The 20,663-nt window shown below is 37.5% G+C and overlaps 1 protein-coding gene across 1 annotated transcript in view; it reads left to right on the top strand.

The window, feature by feature from the left end:
- The window catches only part of LOC124641148 (sister chromatid cohesion protein PDS5 homolog B-B), a 34,356-nt gene extending 13,738 nt beyond the window's left edge, over positions 1-20,618 (top strand). Inside the window, exons 3-19 of the mRNA XM_047179140.1 lie at positions 1,843-2,037; positions 3,849-4,039; positions 6,068-6,275; positions 7,258-8,304; positions 8,730-8,907; positions 9,923-10,111; positions 10,503-10,596; positions 10,810-10,993; positions 11,456-11,677; positions 12,104-12,241; positions 12,525-12,584; positions 13,398-13,557; positions 13,944-14,062; positions 14,410-14,553; positions 15,002-15,166; positions 15,715-15,813; positions 16,898-20,618. Of these exons, the coding sequence (XP_047035096.1) occupies positions 1,843-2,037; positions 3,849-4,039; positions 6,068-6,275; positions 7,258-8,304; positions 8,730-8,907; positions 9,923-10,111; positions 10,503-10,596; positions 10,810-10,993; positions 11,456-11,677; positions 12,104-12,241; positions 12,525-12,584; positions 13,398-13,557; positions 13,944-14,062; positions 14,410-14,553; positions 15,002-15,166; positions 15,715-15,813; positions 16,898-16,999 (3,495 nt within the window). The 3' untranslated portion in view covers positions 17,000-20,618. The remainder of the gene's footprint in view (positions 1-1,842; positions 2,038-3,848; positions 4,040-6,067; positions 6,276-7,257; positions 8,305-8,729; positions 8,908-9,922; positions 10,112-10,502; positions 10,597-10,809; positions 10,994-11,455; positions 11,678-12,103; positions 12,242-12,524; positions 12,585-13,397; positions 13,558-13,943; positions 14,063-14,409; positions 14,554-15,001; positions 15,167-15,714; positions 15,814-16,897) is intronic.
- The last annotated feature ends 45 nt before the right edge of the window (positions 20,619-20,663 follow it).

The following is a 20,663-nucleotide window of genomic DNA, read 5'->3' as shown; positions in this document are numbered from 1 at the left end:
AGCCATCAATTATCACATAATATAATTATATCGAATGTAATTTAATTGCTGCGAACTAAATATAGAGCCAGATAAATTGGTTCCGCTGTGGCTGATAGATAGAAATATTTTAAGTCGTATGTGCAGTGTTTCAATGTGTTATTTATAAAGGGACGTGCATATTACGCGAGTGATCGCGGAGGAGTGGTGCGGGTAACTCGCAATCGTAATCAATCGATATGATATCGAATGAAGTTGAACAAGGTACATGCCTAACCGTGCTCTCGCTGTACCTAAAGTGGGGAGCTTTTACCTAGACGCCTGTCTACGCACTTTACACAATTTATTTTTAACCCTCGACTTTGAAATGTTTGGGGTGTTTTAAGTTTGCAACCTTCATTTTGTTTGTGTTCAACATACACTGATATTATGAATGGCTGTACCTACTTTATGGTGGGTTATTTAAGTTTTTCTATTATATGAGTATTTTATACGAGACAGCTTATGTTGTTACCATAGCTTTCAGTGCTACCTAGATTCCTAGAACCTAAATACGAAACAGATTGCGAAATCAAATGCGATTTCCAGGTTCCGAACCTTTCCGAAGCAAATTAAAGTCCTTCGAGTATAAATATGCGTGATACATCCATTTATGTAACGATATTAATGAGAGAGCTCGAGGCTCGTGTTAAATTGCATTATGGATCAATGGATTTGACATGTTAATCCGTGCTTATCGCTTGTGCCTGCCCGAGTCTCTGTAATACTTTTAACATAAAGACTGAAATATTTTTGTGTACCTAAGATATTGGTATAATTGGGCTCCGGGATTGTTCGAAAGAGTTACCGCGGCCCTGGTACATAAAAGGCCTACGATGGAACATGATGGATTTTTCATCAGTTTCATCAGTTTGACACTCCCTCACCGCTGCTAACCCACAGCGGGAGGGGTCATTTGATGATTTTTGCCATCAGTTATTGGTATATTGTTCCAAGTTATAGTGTGCTTAAATAAATCCAACATTTACATGGTTTAAATCGTATCTGGTTTGTGCGGGATGACCCCAATATAGCCGGGACATAGCTCGGGTAATGACAATGTCAGTGGTGCGAGAGAGCTGACTTTGCGGTCACGAATTCCCTCCCGTTGTGACTGTTAATAGGTATCTCTATTATGCGATATAGCACTAGATGAGCATAAAGCTCTCGATAAACTACATTGAATTCATTGTTGGCAAAAATTGGACACGAAACACCCAAAAATTTTGAAAAATCGTTATGGTCTTTTTTGTAGACGTGTTTAATGGTTAACTTTTGATAGGGGCAGACTTCGTCTTATTAAAATAAAAAAAATTAAATGTGTTTATTGACAATAAATTGTATATTAAGTTGCCGGGGCTTCCCAAAAAGTAATCCAAAGATACTTGTGTTGGGATGATATTAACATTTTCTTTAATTTCCCGTATTCCACGGCTCACCAACATTCATACATTGTTTGGTCACGTTAGACTGACTAGAATCTAGATCTAATCACACAACAAATTGTTCTATTGTCTACATGACACCTGGCCTAGATTGGTTCACGTGATGGGACAATGCAGTAAATGGAGTTAAGCCTATTTAATCTAGTTGCTTATTTGATTGGATTTACGTCATCGTTATTATAGTATTCATGTATCATAAAGAAAATTCGAGGACACGGAATCTTTGAGGTTATGGCTTTAACACGTTTAGGGTATCAATGGTTTAAATGGTATACTTATTGTGTAGCAACGGAGTTTTCGATGTAAAACCCAATTCTGCTGTAAGGTACATCAGCTTCTTCAGCTGTCCAAGAAACTAATCGTCAATTTTCTTTCCCAGGTCCTAGCGCACACATTACAAGGTCTCGGCCAAGATGAGGGCATGTACCAGCAGTACATACCCCTGGCCCTCCACCTCGCGGACGAGTTCTTCCTCACGCACCCCTCCAGAGATGTCCAGCTGCTCATTGCGTGCTGCATCGCTGATGTCCTCCGGGTGTATGCCCCGGAGGCGCCTTATAAGGATCAGGAACAGGTGAGCTTTTAAATCTTCCAAAAATAAAGGAGTTATTTTGAAGTCATCCTCATGTAGTAACTTAACTCCTTTTTGAATATTTTTTACATATGTGTAGTACCTATAGGTGTTTTTGTATCTCAACTCTCATATTAGGATAGATTTAAGTGAAAGCAGGTGAAAAGCAACATCAATTGTTTTAGGTCCATGCCTTTAGTTTTATTCCATAGCTCAATTATGACTTAGCACTTTTGTGTCCACTGCATAACTCCTTACGTAGTGGTTATCTTTTGGCGAACTTTTCGGACACGTATCAGACCTGACCCCTAGTTCAAAAGTTTATTTTTAACTGAACTTTGCAGATTTATGTTTATCTTATCGACGTGTCTTATCGCAGCACGCAGATAGTTCATAAAAGTAGCCAATAGAGTTTTTTACACTTGAAGTTTGAATGGCATTGACCTCGTTTGCAGTCTTTAAGGTTGAAACTTAGGACATCAAAAGATCCTCGATTAAGGACTAATATTGTTCGTAATGTAGTCGAGGCGTCCCTTTGACGCGACATAAACAATTACTGAATGCGTAGGCACCCTTTAAGTGATCGATGATCATTAATTTTTAATCCTAGGTTTCGGAAACGATTGGGGTAATTCCATGGGGTCGTATCAATTTGAAGTGTTAATTACCAGAATAGTGTTATCTACAAAGTTTTTAATTTCATTTCATAACATGCAGTACGTTTTTTCTTTGCAAAAGAAATCCACATAGGTCCATGGCGGTTTAGAATATGTACCTTGATATTTATTCATGTTCATGAATATGGACGCGAAACTCGGCGAACCTTTTAACACAACTGAAGGAAAAAGTTACTAAGTTTAATTGGATATAGCGAGTTAGTGCTTAAACTTTGTGTACTTAACGTGTTTTTACTTAGACGAGGAGAAAAACTGGGGATCTATTCTGATCAGCGAAAAAAATATATCAATATTTCGCAAGTTTTTCACCGTTCGGTCTTCGGCTGTATGACAATTGTTTGTCATTTAAATTCTACGGACATCTACCCGAAAATTATTTAGAGGACGCACTTCGTTTAATTTCCGATCGTTCCCGAATTTTCGTTTAGGTAGTTGAATTGAGGGTCCTTGAATTTTTCTCAAAGTAAATTAGAGCTGCGTCTAGACGATTTTTTCTTAGGCGAATGAGAACGCTAAGAGGAATCGTAGATTGCATTTCATGGGCGTAGTCTTTGTGCTCGATACGAGCGTATCAATTTTGTGCAGTCAGTCAAGTGGCTAATTTGTTAATACGGGATGTCTGTTGGTAGGCGATATGCATACCACGTGTGGAGAATTTACTCATACAATTTATGTAGATAGTTTAGTATAGGACGGATATAAAAAATTGACTCATCATATATTAAATGGACTCATCAGTGACTACGAAAACCCTATTATTTACACAATAATTGTATACCTAAGACTTTAAACTTAGGCTTGCTGTTTCAAATGTAATATAGGTATAGATAGGTATTCCCCAACCACCTTTTTAAGGTCGTTGATCTTTCTAGAATAGGGCGACGCGTCGCTTGCCTATTAAATTCGTAGTATCTCAGTCTGTAAAAGAAAGATGCTGTTAATAAGAAAAAATGTTCCGAATAAATTATATTAAAACTTTTGTGTCTTAACTTTAAACTTATACAAATATGAAAAGGCCGTAGGCCTCTCTACGTCCAGCAGTGGACTGCGGTAGGCTGATGATGATGATGATGAAAAATGAAAGGTCCTAGTAGATTTGATTTAAAGTGATAAGTTAATGTTTCTTCTTCTCAACAGGTAAAAACGATATTCCTGTTCCTGATCAACCAATTGAGAGGTCTGCGGGACCCCAAGGACCCGGCGTTCAAGCGCTACTTCTACCTGCTGGAAAACCTGGCCTACGTCAAGTCTTTCAACATGTGCTTCGAGCTGGAAGACTGTCAGGAGATCTTCTGCGCACTCTTCGCGCTTATGTTCAAGATTGTCAAGTAAGTAGAATATTCTGCGTGACGCGTGGATCCTTCTATTCTTTTCAGGAAGTATCGAGGCAGTCTTATTGTTCCTTTCTGAACACTTAAATACGTTCTGCGCAGGCGGATGATCTCCTTAGAAAGAATAGCTGCCGTGGCCGCCAGACAGACTGGATGTCATTTTTGGTCCTTTAGAATTCTATGTTGCTAATTAAATCAATCAATGAGAGAACATCTGTAATAAATAATGTAGTAATGGATTGAGGATGTTTTGAATAACGATTGTTAAACACCTATTGTCTTTTATCATAATTTTTGGAAGATTTTCCATATGGACGATTTGATTGATCGTTGTATTAAAAGAAAATCTTGTACGATATCAATCGAGAAAGGTAATCTTATCACATTATCACCTTGTAGCTCTTCAATCAATAAATGAAATGATGTAATACCGATGTTTTCCAGATGATCTAATTAGGGAATGATTGACGTTTTCAAAATTAATACCGTCAGTGATATTTGCGGTTGACCTCAAAAATACAGAATTAATTGATGGATCATTCACATAATTTAGTTTAAAATCACGAATTATAATTATGTACACGCTATTTAGATTTATTCCTTTCGAATAATGTGGATTCTGAATCTAAAACGAATAAATTTAATCCAGAGAACTTTACGCAGAATTTTTATTAGCCCGACTCTAATAAAAAGTCTAGATTTATTTAATTACTGAAAGTTTAATTTTATTACGTTTTACTCTGTACTTATCTACATACTGTTGAAGCCAGTTAGAAGCGACTCTTCTTGGAACCTTAACAGCCACCTAGTTCATTCATGAAGGAATTCTGCGAAAATTCCACATTTCAATTTTGTAAGGATTTTGAGTGATATGTAGGGTTTGAAGTTTTCTGCGAACATTTTGTATGTTAGAAGAAAAAAGCAGGAATGTGTGCTTTATTAGACTTTAAAAAAAACAAACATCCGAATTGAGAACCTCCTTTTTGGGATTTCGGTTAAGCAAAGATCTTTTCTACCTAATTAATTAGTGTGAACAATATGAAGGTGCTAACTGCTTAGTTGTTTAGTATGAGTTTCTCAGACATTAGTGACAAATAATTTTGATTCTTAACACTTATACTAATCTCATCAAATACCTTTGCTATTCCGAAGTTAGTTATTGAATTCACGATAGTCTACACGTACGAACAAAAGACTACAGCGCAAAATCAGTTTGCCGCTGTGAAGTGAGCTATGCGATGACAGGCTAAATTATTTGCCTTGAGCAGTAAGGATGGAAAACATACGGTCCAATAGATTTAATTAATAGTTTACATAGTTTTACGAACTCGTGCGGAATGCTAACTTAACCTCATGATATAACTTTTACATAAAGAGCAACAAACAATCAAAAGTTTAACAGCGAGTTCAAACTGCTATTTGAAGTGTTTGAAAGACCCGTCTTTTCGATACGAATTTTCAATTGAGACTGTTCAATTATCGACTTTAATACCTCTGTAATAGAGTCCATTATTATAATTTAATACAGTTTCACCTGCATCTCATGGGAACTACTTGCCTTGCTCGGATAAAATATAGACTGTTATTAGGGGATTGTGTAGCTTCCAAACAGTGGAAGATTTTTTAAAAACCGTTCAGTATTTTCAGAACCTTTAAGAAAAACATTGGTATCCAAAAAATGTTTCATTTTCATCATCATCAGGCATTTATCATCCCATTGCCGAGGGCACAGGTCTCTTCTCACACAAAGAAGGATTGAGCATTACCCATGACGCTTACTCAATGCCGGCTCTTCTTATCTATAGGTACTAATATTATAAAGCTGAAGAGTTTGTTTGTTTGTTTGAACGCGCTAATCTCAGGAACTACTGGTCCGATTTGAAAATTTCTTTCAGTGTTAGATAGCCCATTTATCGAGGAAGGCTATAGGCTACTTTTTATCCCGGCACAGTAAGTAGTTCCCACGGGATGCGGGTGAAACCGCTGGCAGAAGCTAGTAGATTAATATATTTCCTTTGTCCACAGTACGGAACACTCAACAAAAGTGAAGTCCTTCATGCTGGACGTGCTGTGCCCCCTCATCACGGAGTCGGACGTGGTCTCCAACGAGCTGCTGAACGTCATACTCCTGAACTTAGTGGAGCCCAACAAGAGGGATCATAAGCACGCCTACTCGCTTGCTAAGGAACTCATTATCAAGACTAGTGAGACGCTTGAACCTACTATACAGGCGGTAAGTAAAATTTTATACAGTATGCGGCAGTGTATATTTTAAAAAAACACTCCAAAGTCCTTAAATAAAAAAATCTCCTGTTCTCACAGTTTTTTTTGATTTTTTGGAAGGTATTGTGATATTATAAAATAGTTTTCTAATCGGATGCCTGTATTTTAGGGATAGGAAAGTATTAAACATTTTGAACTTTTTTCAATTCGTAAAAACATAGCGCACTGATTTATAAGATATATTTTTTTATGTTTGTATGTTTTACAAATAATACTTTGACTTCACATTATAGTATGTTAGATTTTTTCGGTCTAGTATTTTGTATTTCTAGGATTATAATCACTGAACCCTCCCTATTTATTAGTTTTAAAAGGCTAATCAGGAAAATGTTACTACTTCCAATTAATGCCTTAATAAACTTCGATTAATTCTGATGTTAATTATTTATGTACATAAATGTTCAAGAGATAGAAATTGATACTCGAAGCAGTCTGGTTCGCTAGAATCTTTCAAAGCAAATCTTTATTGACGTTATTGTTCGCGACGGACGCGCCGTCTAGAATGTTCCTACCTACATTTATAGGGCTGCTCTGCAAACGACTTAGTTTTGATTAAAAATGTATTTACTGGAGCGAGCAACACTCTATTATTTATTTTAATATTAGTTTGCACGTGGGAGTTGCTTTATATGAAAAATGTTTCGCAGTTTCTTGTGACTCCTGCGTAGCGTACGTATATGAGGTGTAGTTTCTTTCTTACGTACTTATGTTAGGAAAAATGTATTTTGACTAATAGTCTCGTTGTTTGAAATCGCATTATGTAATGGGTACAACAATTTTTGCGTGCATTAGGAGTAATATTGCTAATGGCCTAAAATCGCTTATACAAACTGTTTTTCTGATATATAATGTTTTATTTATTGATAGAATATTATATCTGAAAAATAATTGTGTTTTATGTAGGTATACCAATTTTGTTGTCTTGTCCACAGTTCTTCAACCACGTGCTAATCCTGGGCAAAGAGGAGAAGAATCTCCTCATATACTCGAAAGTGTACGAGCTTATCTACGAGCTGTATCAATGTTGTCCCTCCTTACTTCTGTCAGTACTCCCGCAGTTGGAGTGCAAGCTCAAGTCCGCACAGTTCCCCGAACGACTCAGCGGGGTCGCACTCCTTGCTAGAATGTTCTCCGAACCGGGGTCCGAACTAGCTAAACAGTACCCAGCATTATGGCGGGCCTTCCTAGGAAGATTCAACGACATCTCAGTACCAATCAGAATCAAATGCGTGCAATACTGCATGCACTTCCTAGTACATCATCCAGACCTCAGAAAAGATATAACAGAAACATTAAAACTAAGGCAACACGATGCCCATGAACAAGTGCGTTATGAAGTCGTAATGGCTATCATTGCGACGGCACAGAGAGACTTCCAAGCCGTCGCCGAGTCTGAAGATCTCCTACACTTCGTACGAGAAAGAACGCTCGACAAGAAATTCAAAATTAGAAAAGAGGCTATGTCCGGCCTAGCACTCATCTACAAAAAGTTTTTAACCGAAGAGAGTGTACCACCGGCCACAGAGAAAGCGGTACAATGGATCAAAGATAAAATCCTTCATGGTTACTACATGACGGCTTTAGAAGACAGATTGCTGGTCGAACGGCTTCTAAACACGTCGCTGGTTCCGTACACATTACCAGCCCCCATCCGTATGAAGAAACTGTTCTATCTAATGTCTAACGTTGATGACAACGCAACAAAGGCGTTTATAGAACTACAGAAGCATCAATTAGTGGTCCGTCGCACAGTAGGCGAATGGATCGAGTTGCACAGAAAACCTCCAACCCCAGCCGTACAGAAAGAAATGATAGCTAAAGTCTTACACATAAGCTCTAAATTCCTGCCCGAATCGGTTAAATCTCAGGAGTTTTTGAACAAGTTCTCTCAACATATGAAACAGGCACCTGAGTTGTTACAAGGAATGGAGACCATATTGAATCCTAACGTGAGCTGTGAAGTGTGTGTGCGTACGACAGTGAGTATGAATGTTATAAGCATTGTTTTGTAATGTAATTAGTTAAGCTGGGTTTACTTCAGTGACCTAGGGTTGCTCTAGTGACCCACTAACCTGTAACGGAAGCTAAGTTTCTCAGGCTATTATTTCTGTGATTCGATTTTAATGAAAATATGTTTATTGGAGTTCATACAACGTCATTTCATAATGATAAGTTATTTCGCTATCATGTTGACCCTGATCAATTTATCAATCTCTGTGTCATCAATTATAGAAGTCGTTATGATAATACGGGGTTCTTTAAATTCTTATTACCTCATGCTGATAACTTATTTGATAATGCCTCGAGTATTTTTCGTTTTTTTATGGGTCTACCCCAAAAATGCCTGTGGTCTCAACCTTTTTATTATTGAAATTAGGTACTGATTCCATCATTTTCTTTTCAGTCAAGCGTCCTCAAGAAACTGGGCCAGCCAGTGATGACGAACTTATACTACAACACAGTGAAGATGTTACTGGAGCGAGTGAGCTCCGTGATGATCGACCACGACTCGCTGCTGATCCTGGTCGGTTACGTCGAGGCCACGGTTAAGGGCACCGACGCCTCGCTGGCTGACGAGTGTGGTATGTAGCTCAGTTATACACAGGAGGGTCTATCATCATCATCATTTGGCTAGCCTTTTTCCAACTATGCTAGGATTATATAAAACCAAAACGCATGAGAGTTAAGATCCCAGGTAAAAACTTAAAGCTTAGCCTAAAGATATCAATTTAACTGATTCACCTCGAAATACTCGAACGCTTCTTAACTTTATGTTCTACTTAAAAGTATAAATGTGACAGAGACAGACTGACGTTTGAGGCAAACGTCCTGCTCAAAGTTTGAGCAGCCCTTAAAATTTGGTAGCATTCTAGTATTTGGCCGTAAATATTATTCTTTTATATTGTTATTCTTTTATCTTTATTCTTCTATCTTTACTTTCCGTTTATTGACTATTATTTATTTTTATTTTTTTTATTCTTTCTTTTTTTTATAAAAGATAAAAAAAAAGATAAAAGATATTTTATTTGTAAAACATGAGTATACAAGGTGTTAAAGGTATAATAAATAAGAATCATCATGTTTTGCCGTTATTAAACAGCGTACAAATATGATTGTAATGATGCAATTATAATCGATAAAGAAAAAATGTCATAATATTAGGTGTTTAGGAAGTCTGTCAAGCTATAGTAGCACCTCTCAATTAGATATTTTTTCAAATGTATTTTAAATAGTTTTAAATTCAAAGTTTTTATTTCTTTTGGTATTTTATGTCTTTTATTTTTATATCTTTGGTATTTGTCAATTATATATAATCTATATGTATGTACACCCCAAACTGCCCGTTTTTCACTGTGTTCTACAGATAAACTCCATCCAAAGGTTGTCTGGAAGAAATTGCTATTTAGCAATAAGACCGCCGATTGTACTGTGTTTTTGTATGTTGTGATGTCCTGTGTTGTGTCTTGGTGTACAATAAAGAATAATCTATCTATTATCACCCTGTGTGTTTTTGAGAACTGTGTCCCAACGGGCAATTTATACATATAAAATAATGACGGTGAACACCATATATTAAACCTACCCCTATTTCCGCAGGTATCGACGAGAAGAAAGCGGCAGAACGTGGTCTGAAACTCCTCGTGATGCTGTCCTTCGTGTTCCCCTCCCACTTCTTACACGAAGACATACTGAACCGGCTGACGTCACTACTGGAGTTAGATGACGAGACGGTGGCGCCGCATATACTCGCCGCGCTCACCTTCCTCGGGAAATATAGGCCGCTCAGTGAGTATCTACTTACGATTACCCCATACTCCATTTGAGTAAGCACTTAACTAAACGCGAAAAATCTTTATAGTTTTTTTTATGGAGAACAAAATCACTAGCAGAGATGTCACGACGCAAAATCTCCTAAGATAGTAGCGCCAAAATGCGAATCGGGGGACGAGGAACGTGACTAGCTCCGCCCTCATAAACCTTCTTAGGAACTCGCCCAATTAAAAAAAAAAAGAAATCACCAATCATTGAAGTCTATTCTTTGACAGATTAGTCTGCATAGGCTAACTTTGTTTTCAATAAATAGCCTTTAATCCTTCAGTAATAGGGGTCATCATGGATCACATTATTAGTAGTACCTACTACAGAGTCCCAAATATAGAAGTCTGTTTATTTACAGGTGAAGCGTGTCCGGCTCTGTTCCCGCGGCTGATCACTCTGTGTAAAGCTTACGCAGAGGTCGGCACACCCAAACAGGCCAAGAATGCAGTCAGGTAACTAAAAATCCCTCTTCGTCTACATGCCTATGTAATGTCAAATTAAAGGAATTTTGAATTACTATAAATATGTCAGTTCGTTCAATACTGTATTTAATTAAACTTATCATTACAAGCAATGTTGCGTGTTGGAGGAACAAGGTTATTTGACGGACACTACACTGCAAGTTGTTTTCCTGGGTTTTAGTATATAAAATGTATTGTTCACAGATGTCTATTCGTGAACGTACCAGAACAGCGTACGCAGATCTTCACAGAAATCCTGGAGACGCTGAAGGCGACGCTGTCCCCGCACTCGGAGCACTACCGCACCGCCATCGTGACGCTCGGCCACGTGGCGCACAACCTGCCCGACAACTTCCCCGTGCACATCAAGAACATCGTCTCCAGGAAGGTATGTAGTGCACACACCCTCACGGACGGTACTGGAGACGCTGAAGGCGACGCTGTCGTCAAGACATCAAGAACATCGTCTCCAGGAAGGTAATATAGCTGTAAAATTCTAGCTGCCGCCACGAAGTTGACTACATACGACGTACTATGCACAGCCGCTCTATCTGCTGAGATGTCTGAGAGAAACCTGTGACTCTAAGGACTTGGTAGATTAGTGAAGTTGTAGCCTACACGATAATAAATGTAGAAGAAGATCACGATCATCATGTGCTTTTATAACATTTTTCCACATACGAAGTAACCTGAATTCTTCAGCCCAGTAACACAAGCACTATAAAAAAGCAGCATTGCCATAGTCAGTTTTTTTTACGTTTCTCAACTGTCCATTCTGCATACCTATAATTCCCACTTACCTTTTGTGTCATCCATTACATGAAAATTTATACGTAACAATTTGTTCCAGATCGTAAAAGAACTCTTAGTCCGCGAAGGTGGAGGCAGTTCCTCAGTGCCCGACGAGCCCTGGTGCCCGGAAGACCAGCTGCCGGAAGAGACGCGCTGCAAGCTAGAAGGCCTCAAGTGCATGGCTCGCTGGCTGTTAGGACTGAAGAAGGATGAACTGTCCGCGCAGAAGACTTTCAGGATGTTGAATGCTTTTATCGTGCATAAAGGAGATTTGTTACAGGTGCGTTTGCAGTTAAAAATGAGCTGATGATGTGAATGATAACAGAATAATTAAATTACGGAATAAACATATTGTGATCCGGTATGAATATATTTAGTTTTACTGGGTGTAGATTTAAATGGGAAAAATGACGCCTTATACACATTTAGAACGCAAATTGTACGCATAATCATTTTTCCCATGTCTAGGAATGTAAATGTTCGTAGGCGATTGAAATAACTGCCAATGACTCGGAACTGTCTTAGTTTGACCCTCTCTCACTTGGTTCCAATTTTATAGATATAGATTTCTGAAAAGTTGCAATTTCTGTAAACTATTATCTTATTACATAGCAAGAATGTTTTTTTTTTTTTTTTTTTTTAATAGACGAATTCATTTTCGTGATCATCTTTACTACCAAAACTAATTTGTATTCCTATCTTGCAGCAAAACCGTCTATCGAAAGCTGAGATGGCGCATCTCCGGCTGGCTGCCGGCGCCGCGATGCTGAAGATCTGCGAACAGAAGGGCGTCGGCGACCAGTTCACTGCTGAGCAGTTCTATAACCTGTCGCATTTGATGATTGTACGTAATTAATTACACTTTTGCAAAAAAAGCGGGCACCTATGCGAAATCTTAGTTTTAAGGACTTTACATGTGTGGGTTTTGCAAAAGAGTTTATATCTCATTAATATTCTTGGAAACTAATTTCGTCTGGACAATTGAAACATTAATTTAATAAAGTTATAAAGGAAAAGGATATATTAAAAGACTTAAATACATTAATTTGATAAGATGTTATTCAGGGTCTAGCCATTATTTCAAGGTGCAGAAGGCATGTTATAATACTTGTATTTTTTAATTCCAGGATGACGTACCTCAAGTCAGAGAAGCTTTCGCTACAAAACTACACAAGGGATTGTCAAAGGTATGGTATCTATTTTCTTTTCTTTTTTTTTTTTGTTAAATTGTAATGTAAACCACAGAGTAGTCGCATACATTTGTACGGCATTCAGACATTTAGGGCGAGACGATTCGTTTATGTACGTCATGTCACACCATGTTTACCGCGCCTTCACTCGCCTCGTGTCGTCGGTACGAGTAGGAGAGTACAGCGTTGTAAGGCAAAGCCGCATCGTATGCCTAACTGCTCCTACGACGCGCAAAGTCCCGGCGTTCCGACATATGTAGATATAATTGAAGCGCGACGCCATAGTATTTCAAATTATATAGTGACACCCCCCATGGTCTGCAAATGGCGGGGCCGTTACAACTCTCCCAAATGAACTCAAACGGATGGTATGACGTTTAGCGAACTTTTTAAAATACAAGCTGTTGATTTGCATCCGTGCCATATTCAAGGAGGTAATTACGCTAATGATTCTCGACCCAAATCAATAAAAAAATTGGTACGTAATTTTTTTTCTTTAATTTTTTTTCGGAATTCCGTAAATGTCATCTAGCCTTATTTAAACTTGGCACGTATGTTACTGGCGTTAAAACCGTGCTGCACCCTCACACAAACGCAAACACAAAGCATACGCAACGATCACTCATAAATTTCATTCATAAAATTGGATTACTTCGGAAATACCACGACATTACAATGACAAAAAAAGCAGTGCATATTAGTTATTTCCCATCTACTGTAATTCCAATCGATTATTTACGTATTGTATGTCCTCCTCCTGAGCTATGGCACAAATGCAAATCAACACCTTGTATTTACCATTATTTCCAGGGCATCCCCAACAAGTGCCTGCCTCTAGACTTCATGGGCATGTATGCGCTGGCAGGGCGGGAGCCGGACCGCCGCATCCGCAGCGTGGTGCGGCAGTACATGCTGGCCGACGTCGTGCGGCGCCGCGAGTACGTGCGGAACATCACCGTCGGCACTAAAGGTAACTATTCCTTCTTCTTCCGAGCCTTTTCCCAAATATGTTGGGCTCGGCTTCCAGTCTTACTGGATTAGGGCCCTACCAAGTGGTATTGAGTTGCCCAGGCAACCCAATACCACTTGGTTAGACTGGTGTCAGATTTGCTGACTTCTGACTATTCATAATGACTGCCAAGGATGTTCAATGACAGCCGGGAGCTACAGTTTAACATGCCATTCGAAACACGGTCATTGGTGTCCAAGATATATTTAGAAAGTACATAAAAACTTATGAAAGTTGCATATAAGTAGCGTGATAAACTATCTTCTGTCTTATTTCTGTTATATTACCCTTATCATTAATCTGATGATAACTGTCTGTGTATTAACATGATCTATGTATTTCTACAGTGGAGCGAGCAGTGAGCCAGCTGCCGCACATCCTGCCGGACTACATGCTGGTGTTCGCCGTGCCCATCCTCACGCACGACCCCGCCTTCACCGCCTACGACAGCGTCGCGCAGCTCAAGGTATACATACACTTACTGCCTTCCCAATATTGCAGCTTGCAAGAAATAAGAAATCAATTTTTTCCGATGGAAAATCATCAAATGAGTCCCTCCGCTGTGGGTTAGCAGCTCAGACTCAGACTCTGACTAAAACCCATCATGTTTCTCCGTGGGCATTTTTTGTGCGTGTGGCCGCGGTAACTCTTTCGAACAAGCCCGCAGCCCCGGCAGGCCTCCTTAGGCCTAGTGCAAGATAATGAAAATAATGACGTTTACAGGAATCTTTTTTCAATGATGACGTATGCTATATACTGATTTTTGAACAATTATTTATAATACTATTAATAATACCATTTCTCCATTCGCAGATCGTAAAGAACTGCCTGTGGTTCATCCTGGAGCCGCTGATCACGCGCAACGACTTCTACTGCTACGGCTTCTACAAGAGCCTCGTGGAACGCATGAAGACGCACAAGGACGCGCTCAACGAGGACGATGACACTGTCAATTATGTACGTATAGCGATATTACTTTTGTAGTCATTGTAGGATTTTGTCTCGTTTTTCTTAGTAGAAAAATGCTATGCTGCTCTCACGCATATGCACAAAAGACCATTCTGTACAACCGAACCATACGCTCGAAACGTTACATGGCATTCTATGCCATGTCAACTTTTATGCATATTCACGAGGTTTAGATGATGTCATCTTTTCTGTATGTGCATAATGTGCATATGTTCAACTGTTGGTTGAATTGCATTTTGCATTCAAGTCTCATGATGATGATGACGAAAATAAATGAGTTATCTTTTCTTTCTTACAATTTGTTGTCTCGCGGAATAAAAACGAAAGTGATTCTCTAAAAGTTAATGTTATGTGTACTTTGAAATTTAAAATTACTTTGTATGTTTTTCTCTGTTGTTTATTTAATAATCTTTTAATATTTTTTCTCTTCGTACAGAAACTGTGGGCCGTATGCGATCTAGCGATGTCAGTGATCTGGGCGCGGTCGTCGTCGTTCGAGCTGCGCGAGTTCCCGTCGGACGCGCGCATCCCGCGCATGTACTTCGCGCCGCAGTCCGACTACTTCGTCAACACGCGCGTCTTTCTGCCGCCTGAGCTGCAGGTACGTGTGGGGGCGCCTTTATGTTAAGACACTACAATGCTGGGGCCAATAATAATCATTTATTTATTTACTCAAACACATGTGTACTTACATACAATAAAAAAAAATCGTATGCAAGATATCGCGCTTAGATCGAGTCCCTACTATGTTCAGACGGTTTCTAGTATAAACGGATACAGTAAATTCGACCTTTTCTATCAATATGGTGGTTTTGGACAGGTCATAGTCTTATTTCTTACTCTTACTATGCATTTATATTCTTCTTACACTCCGCCCGCAGTAGAAGGAGTCATTTGTCGAAAAAAATACTTACGATCTAAACTAAAGCATTCTACAATATTGGTAAAACCGTAGATTTAGTTAGTTATCTTAGTAGTAAATCATCATTCGCTAAACCGACTCTGTATTTAGTTATGCCGTGTTATTTTATTTTAAACACCATAATTTTCTAGGTGACCCTTGAATTTGACTCGACTAAATCGACTTGAATCTCGGGGCGTTGTGAATTTCCCCAAGAAATACTAAATAATACTTCTATTTCTCCGTAGTTCCAACCGAAACGCCAGGCGGCGACGGAAGGCAACAACACGCGGTTGAAGAAACGACCGCGTCCGCTGCCCGAGCGAGAGAACGCTAACGATGTTGAGGTGAGCACTCATACAGTATAATATGTATTTACTTACTATAAGGATATGTACTGAGCTTGTATGTGTTGGTAAACAGCTGTCTGTGTGTGTATTTGAACCTTATAAAAAAGTGTAACATGTAACGTGTGTCGATAAAAAATGTTGGTTTTAAAAAAAGAGATTTTAACTGAATAAGGAGGAGGTTCTAAATCCGGATGATTGTATTTCTTTCTACCTTAAAAAGGAGAGCATATGTCTCTGATAATGGCTCCATTTAGCGTTGTAATCTGTCATGTACTAATTGGAGCCCTTTCCTAACTATTATAGAAATAATAAAGAGCACAGGTATAAACTCCAATATATTTTTCTCAGTTCAATAAAACGTCATTCGGGTTCAAGTATACACCATTGATAAATAACTATTACAATATATTTCATGTGCACATACACCATCGAAATGTACCTAAAATAGCAGGTTTTACTTACATTGCTTTATCTCCGTTTGTCTCTATCTCGCTTCATAATGTATATTTACTAAGCTACATAGTATATGTATTTACTTGTCCGATGTTTTCCAAGCATACCGTTGGACGATCGGGGAGTATTGATGCTAAGGTAAACACAGTAGAAAATAGTATATTAGATATCACATATATGATAACTGATGTAAGTATTTATATATTTGGATCTTTATTTTGACAAACACACAAACAGACCCATTCCTTTGTTTTTTATGGCTTTGAATCATTTTGAAAAACAGTCAAATAATAAATGTCACTCCGGTTCGTTCATAGAATGAATTGTTGCGTGAACTAAGCGTAATTGCCAGTCACGCGTAGTTTTTATAATATAGCTTAAGTTGTGTAATGGAGTCATGTAGTTTTCTTGAAGAAGCGCACTGACATATAAAGTGCACTATACACGATGCTTTTACATCACTGATATTTATTTCAAGTGTGTACGCGAATAAATTTATCGACTAATTTATAATTTGATACCTTTTCATTTGCAAAAACTTGCTGGGGCTTTTTAGTCATTCAACCTCATACCACAATACAGAATTCCCAGCGTATTTCCACAAACTAAACCTAAATTTCTCCTCCAGCCTTCAGAAGCGTCAGACACACAGATCCAGCTACCAGGCCTAGAGAACCCCCCTGAAACGGAGCTAGAAGAGCCTCAAGCGAAACGCGCGGTCACCGACTGAGACCCGCCGTCCGCTGGAACTTCCAGCGAGTAAGTACTAGCATAGCGATAGATAACCACACCTACGACGAAAGAAACTTCTAGAAAAGACTACAGACCAATAAAAGAAAGATTTAGATAACAAATCTTGGCTGAATGTCCACAAATGTGGTCTTTACGTAGGTCTCCAGTCATTTCAATAAGCTTCTTGACGTCATACTGGCTGGTCAGAACCAGCTCTAAGATGTACGAAATTTAAAAAGTAAACTCACATTTGTATGAATAAGAAAAAGGAAACTGTCAATCGATTTTGACGTTTGTATTCAGCTGTCAGTTGAATTTGACAGTTGATTAAGCTGATGTTAGGTTAGTCTTTTTGGTTATATTGTTTGTTTTTAAGTAAAATGTGTGTCTTACGATGTCTGCAGCAAAATGTATATTGAACTGCTGTTTGTATTTTTATGGTGAATAGAACTATGAGGTCTATAAGCCTAATATAAATATAATAAATTAATTAAACCATGTAGCTCCCTTGAATTAATGAATTACATTTGTATAAAGTTCAATAGTTGATTTGTAACATTTGTACTGTCACGGTTATCTATCGTCAATGTTGGCACTTGAATCTTTGTACACAACTCATCAATATACAAATCTCATTTAAAGTGTTAAATGGACGTTTTATTATATCGACAATTCTCAAAGAGGTAGTAGTTGCGTTGGTATACCTATTACTCAGTAAGTTGTATTTCAAGAGCCATAGACACAAATAAACATACTTGACATTTTGTGAAGTCAAATAAAAATAAAATCTTTATGGTGAATCTGCCGAAAAAATTGTATTTACAACTCTATTCTTATGAAGATAACGTTCATAATAGATTGACAGCTTATATTACTAACTTCAGTTTTGTACACAAACCTTGCCATTTTCTAGAAGTGTTGCCAATTACCAAGATTTGGTATCGGCATAAACCAAACTAACATACTTGTAAATCAAGTTCATTAATTATTAACACAATTTATAGGTATTCAACATTCAACTGCTACCTTAGTTCTTTACACTCAGATATTACACCGATTCAGTTTCTTCAGTCATAGACATATATAGCGTCTATCTTAATGACCGAAGATGATGAAGCTAAATCGTTATAATTATGGCGTTGTCTTGTAAGGAGATCAGCCAGCTGCGCATAAATGATAGTGCACAAGCATTTGCGCAGACACAGGTGCACTCACTATTCCTTCACTCTCATAGATCCGACACCACCAGAGAGAGATGAAAAGAGATTGACATTGTCATAATATCTGAGTGTTAAGACAAAAATCTAGGACAAAACTCAAGTCATGTATGTTATAAGCTAACCTTATGAAGACTGGCTACTCGTATTTACATCTAACCATTGAACGAGTGAATGGAAACGAATCGTTTGTTACTCATTCGATATTAATACTTCACTTGGCGTTATTGTAGGAATATGTCAGCCATTTCACTACTGTAAAATAGACTTTATTTCTTAAGGAATAAGGTGTATTTTGTAGTGGTAAATTGGTGTGAATATCGTTGAAGGAAAGTGCCATTAAATCGGGTATAATATTGTGGCCTTGGCGTGGGATTAATTTAATTTTGGGTGTCTGTTCCTTTCATGCAATCTAGCTTTTACGCTTCATTGTTTTTCAAGTCTTCGACATAATTTTTTCATCTGAATCAGTCGTAGATTCAAAAAGAAGTCAAAAGTACTAATAAATGTTGATGTTCAACTAGTTGCCAATTTATTCTAAGTTATCAATTATTTAGTTCCAGACAATGTTTTGAAATTCCTCAATATCTCATGCCACGACCATTTGCATAAAACAAGTTATCATGGAAATGTAAATATTCATTATAACGAGCGAATTCAAAATCATTTTCTATAAATCATTGCCTAAATCAAGTTCTCAGGTCGTTATTTTTCTAATGAAATACATGCCAAATATAATCTGCAAATTACTGAAAAGCTGGATAGGTTTATGCCGATTTCCATTACAGAAATTACATTCTATAAAAAGCTGTTTTCAGGCTTGTAAAGTCCAGGTAAATAACGTTATAAACACTAAAGATTAGAAAGTCAGTATCCTTCTAATCATAAAAGGCTTTTTCAATTATAAGTAGAAAGGGGCTTTCAAATAAATGCACAAATTATAAATCGAGGCATAATTAGTGCAATAAAAAAAATCATGACGTTTACTTGCAATTACTGGAAATATGTGATCAAATTAATTGAACATATAAATAAAAGCTGACAGCTCATTTGCAATATACCTAAGTGTTTATGCATATAATTGTCATAATAAATTGCTCAATAAAATTTTCTAATGGCCTTCGCATAATATTTATCACGTCACGCATAAAAAACTAATATTTTACATTGATAATGAATTCTATTTATCGCCATGGTATTTATTTATAGTCCTTTTAGAGTTCCTAATTTGCTTTTCTCTTTTCTTTCCCAATATACATAAATATTTGGGTAGTATTGGCAAAATGAAAGGAACAAAAATAGGCAGTCAATTCTATGTTATGTGACTGATAATAAAATCTGAAACTAAGAATAAATAGCTATTAAAAGACCTATTTACACTTGATACATTTGGTAATTAATTAAGTTTAAAATAATGTAACCAGGTCTTATAATATGCTCCTAAAATCGTATCATCGAAAACACAGCGGGTAAGCTGTAGTGTTTAAAACAAAAAGCTGATCGGACTTATCCAGGATTGAAAAACTAAAACGATCTAAGAATAGAGATAATGAGTCTGTATTATAGATTTTAATCGATAAGTTTAATATCTTAATGTTTGTTTTTTCGTTGTTTTTAGTTATAATTTTCATTTCGGCTGGTCGATGAGCGTCTCTTATTTTTTCATTATTATGAGTAATGTATAGTTTGGACCTCGAAAGAGGACGAATGTTGACTGCAGTATCTTGTAATGACAGTTGGACATATTCGGTTAGTCTGTGGTCATCGTAGCGGCTAATTTTAAGGTTATAATTATGTGTGTTGTTGATTTTGTCCTGTCTCTGAGATACGACTGTTTATAACACGTCTTTTATCTACAAAATTCTAGACTATGTTTTAAATTACGTTGACACAAAACTCAATCAAATATTGAACGATTATATGCCTTTTGTATTTTTATTTACGTGTGACGTATCTCAGATACCGGCCTATTAATTTAGGTATTCGTCAACTAAAATAATTTAATTTTTCGTGATATTATTCTAAATATCAATTGTAGGTTTTTATCGGAGATTGAACCCTGTAGCTCCTCCCTGTACCTCGATAACTCGAGGTCAATAAGGTCACAGATTTTTGAAATACATTTACACTGTATGATCTGATGATAAGGACATATTGAATAGCTTATTTATTCTAAGTAAAGACATGTACCATTTGATTGATTAGTTACTATAGGGTTCGCTCACCCCGCTCCGATGTCCAGAACATTCGTGCAAGACCGGCATTAATTCATAACTTTTTTATTCATAAAATTTAATTTAAGGTGTACCAAAAACGGAAAATATTAGCGACACAGCGCTCGCTCCACTGTCGCAGTGATTCTCTGTAGTTATGTATCAAAAATAAATAATAAACACATTTCTTGGTGGTTTTCCATTTGAAAAGCTCCATTTGGTTTACCTGTCA

The sequence above is a fragment of the Helicoverpa zea genome, chromosome 22, assembly GCF_022581195.2.
Source record: "Helicoverpa zea isolate HzStark_Cry1AcR chromosome 22, ilHelZeax1.1, whole genome shotgun sequence".
NCBI classification, from domain to species: domain Eukaryota; kingdom Metazoa; phylum Arthropoda; class Insecta; order Lepidoptera; family Noctuidae; genus Helicoverpa; species Helicoverpa zea.
Note: the sequence above shows the minus strand (reverse complement) of the source record. Positions and strands in the feature narration are given on the sequence as shown.